Source organism: Epinephelus moara, chromosome 24, assembly GCF_006386435.1.
Source record: "Epinephelus moara isolate mb chromosome 24, YSFRI_EMoa_1.0, whole genome shotgun sequence".
NCBI classification, from domain to species: Eukaryota; Metazoa; Chordata; class Actinopteri; order Perciformes; family Serranidae; genus Epinephelus; species Epinephelus moara.
In genome coordinates this window covers 22686078-22689302 of record NC_065529.1, presented here as the reverse complement: position 1 = coordinate 22689302, position 3225 = coordinate 22686078, and the positions used below count along the sequence as shown (strand labels likewise).

At 41.0% G+C, this 3225-nt stretch overlaps 1 protein-coding gene across 21 annotated transcripts in view; it reads right to left on the bottom strand.

The window, feature by feature from the left end:
• Positions 1–1081: 1081 nt before the first annotated feature.
• The window catches only part of LOC126386619 (inter-alpha-trypsin inhibitor heavy chain H3-like), a 30723-nt gene continuing 28579 nt past the window's right edge, over positions 1082–3225 (bottom strand). For 17 of the 21 annotated variants that reach the window (XM_050039066.1, XM_050039068.1, XM_050039062.1 and 14 more), the window contains exons 18-22: positions 2864–2977; positions 2497–2698; positions 2231–2403; positions 1552–1663; positions 1082–1452 (exon numbers count right to left, since the gene is read on the bottom strand). In XM_050039066.1, coding sequence (XP_049895023.1) covers positions 1314–1452; positions 1552–1663; positions 2231–2403; positions 2497–2698; positions 2864–2977 — 740 coding nt within the window. In that variant the 3' untranslated portion in view covers positions 1082–1313. The remainder of the gene's footprint in view (positions 1453–1551; positions 1664–2230; positions 2404–2496; positions 2699–2863; positions 2978–3225) is intronic. The other 4 variants (XM_050039053.1, XM_050039052.1, XM_050039050.1 and 1 more) reach the window with 4 other exon arrangements.

Genomic DNA, 3225 nt, shown 5'->3' with positions numbered 1-3225 from the left:
TCCCTCCTCAGTTGCTCTTCCTGAGGTTTCTACCGTTTTTTTTCCCCGTTAAAGGGTTTTTTTTGGGGAGTTTTTCCTTATCCGCTGCGAGGGTCATAAGGACAGAGGGATGTTGTATGCTGTAAAGCCCTTCGAGGCAAATTGTGATTTGTGATATTGGGCTTTATAAATAAAATTGATTGATTGATTGATATTGGTATAAATTACTGTGAGTTGTTTGTACTGGTACTGTGCATTCTGGTGTAATTATTTGCGTTACTATTTGTTTTTTCTTCAGATAAATCTGATAATTGTTGCTCGGTCTCTTTACTCATTTATATAGTAGGCTTAGAGTGTCCACACACCTTCTCATTCTACATATACATAGAGGTATACTGGTGGCTTTACAGCCTACATTTTATTGATTATCTCTGATCCCCACAGTCAATTTAGTCATTGCGACAGTGCGACACAACACCACTGACGCTAGGTGGTGCCAAGCTAAAAAAAAAAAACGAATCCTATCTGTTGCCTCTTTAAGCGAGGACTAAAAAAGCAGGGAGCCACAGTGTCACCGTACAAGGGTGCAGGGATGATGTTTGTTTGTAGGGCAACCTAGAAGATAACATCGCCCTGGTTCCCTTGACAAAAAGCCAATGGGATTTTTCCATTTTTGGATTATTGCAGAAAATAAGCTCAGTGGCAAACAAAAGTTTACAATATTTACACGTTTTGTTCAGCAAGATAATCTTCACAAATGAACACCACTTTTTTGAAGCATTAATGCAGTTACGTTCAATGATGTTCTGTAGTCTTATTTAGCTTCAGAAGCTTCAGAATTCAGGAATGGGGTATTTCCTGGTGTTTTTTATGCAGTAAAACAAAACGTGAAAGTCTCTCAAGCTTGTCTTAACCACAAACCTAATGAAAGGCATCTAACCAAAAACCCATTCAAAAAACCCATTGACTTAGAGACGAGGGTTTTAGAACTCATCCCTGCAGCACTGCTATAGGCACTGTCAAATTCAAAAGTGTTTTCAGAAAAAGGAGGAATAACCAAACTAAACAGCATTATCTGTTGTAAATGAAGCTTGAGTCCATCTTTAACAACTTTGTCCCATTTATTTCAATACAAGTGGCAGCTGAGGCTGTCTCTCAGAACCCCTCAGTATTTTGTGTTCATTTTACTTTCAATTCTTATAATTCCAGCAATTACACTGATAGAAACTGTGACATTGTCCATACACTGCTGTGAATGAAGCCTGTTGGGCCTTGTGTACAAGATGTTAAAGCATTCATTCATGGTGTAAGTGACACTGATGTGTAACCTGTTTTTAAACTGTTTTAAAAAGGCCTGACACAATGTAGTCTGCAGCCTCCCCATCGATGAGGCCGGTTCCATTACTGTGAATAAACCAGCAGGGAACATTTTCTCCGTTCTTCACATCCCTCCTGAAGTCTCTCTGCCAGCCTCTGTGGACCGAGACAGACATGTCATGTAGGCAGTTTATTCAATGGACACATACTGCATGCAGCAAACTCTTCCACACTTATCTGAGGCCTGCAGTGTACCTGGTCACATTGAGCTCCTGTCCTTTCACATACATGGTGGCATCTGGTTTCTCTGGGACTTCACCTGGACGCAGGTCTGACACCTCATATTCAATCCCATGGTAGAACTGACCTGGAGGACGAACCACCATTGAAAGTTAATATCATTGTAAAATAAAATCATTCTGGCCCTGTATCTCTCCACCAGTGTCGACTGCTAATTAAGATAAATTGAGCTTTATTTTATCTAATTAAGTTTATGAATTGATGCAGAAAATTGCTGAAAATATGGTTTTGGTTAAATAACAACTGTAAACCACATTTTGCTGCAAAACATCACAAATAACATTAAAAAAACATTTAAAACAATCATTAAATCTGACAAATCCCAACAGGAAATTTGTCCTGGAGGACAAACAAAATTTCACTGATCTTATTTTATGTAATTTTATGATGTGAAATTCCAGCCTGGCTGTCACTGCAATATGCAGCTTTTAAATTTGCATCATTATTATATGCCAAGTGTACTTTTTATGTACTATAGAGTGTTTTAAGTACTCCTATTAGCAAGCCCACAGACAAAGCAGCAAATATTCTGGCAGCTTATCTGTGGGTTGAGTGATTGTGGGAGAGGTGAAATCCATATCACTTGTTCTGACCAAACCATGCAGTCTATTCTCTGACGTGTGTGATGTCGTACCTAGCAGGCCGTGAACAGAAGGGGACAGGAGGTGGCTGTCCAGGGTGTAGAAACCCAAGTAGTCCCGATGGTACGGGTGCTTCTTCCACACTTTATGAAGCAGGACCACAAACTTGACTGAATCCTTTAGAGTAACCGTTAGGCTGCGATCCTTGGTCAAGAGGAGATCCATGCTGGAGGAGGAAGAAGGGGAGGAGAGGAAGATGATAATTATTCTTCCTGAACTGGTGTTTATGTTTGATATTACTCGTATAAAGGGTCCTTACTTGGGTCCTTTAAAAGAAGCTGTACCCGACCACAGCAGTTTAACTCGTTTGCTGCCCTGGAGCACTGAGATGTCCTGAGTGCTCACCTCCAGCCTCACCCCCAGAGTCTGGTGGATGATGCCAAAACGCCAAAAGTAGGTGTTAATTTTACCATCAGGGGGAATCTTCTTGTCTCCAATGGTCTCGCCATTGACCAAAATACCTGAGGAAACAACACAGGATTCAGTCACTCACTGTTTTTGGATGCAGGGGTGTGGTTTACTGGCTCATGAGCAGCGTCCTAAATCGTCTCCAGGAAGTACACATGTGTGAGGCAAAACATCAAGGGGTAACAAAGTCATGAGGATAATCAGGACTCAGGGCTGACCTTGTTCTGGGTCTCTGACCAGGTTGAAAATGGTTCCTGGCATGTCGTTGATATTGAAGCACAGGGCGTCGTCTCTGTCAGGAAGCTCTATCATGAAATGAGGATCTCCATCCACTGCAGGTGACACCAGAGTATAACGACATTGACAAACAAAATGGATGAGATTTTGTTTCGAATATAGTTTTGGCTCAACATGCTGGTGATGACATCTCAGCAAGACATGAAACTTTGCACAGAGTTGTCTCTCCTCATGAGGAACAGATTTGCCTCAAGAACCCATAACTTCTGGTTATATAGATTTTCCACCATTTTGAATTTTTTGAAAAACACTTAAAATCGATCTCTTCCTAGGAAGTTTGACC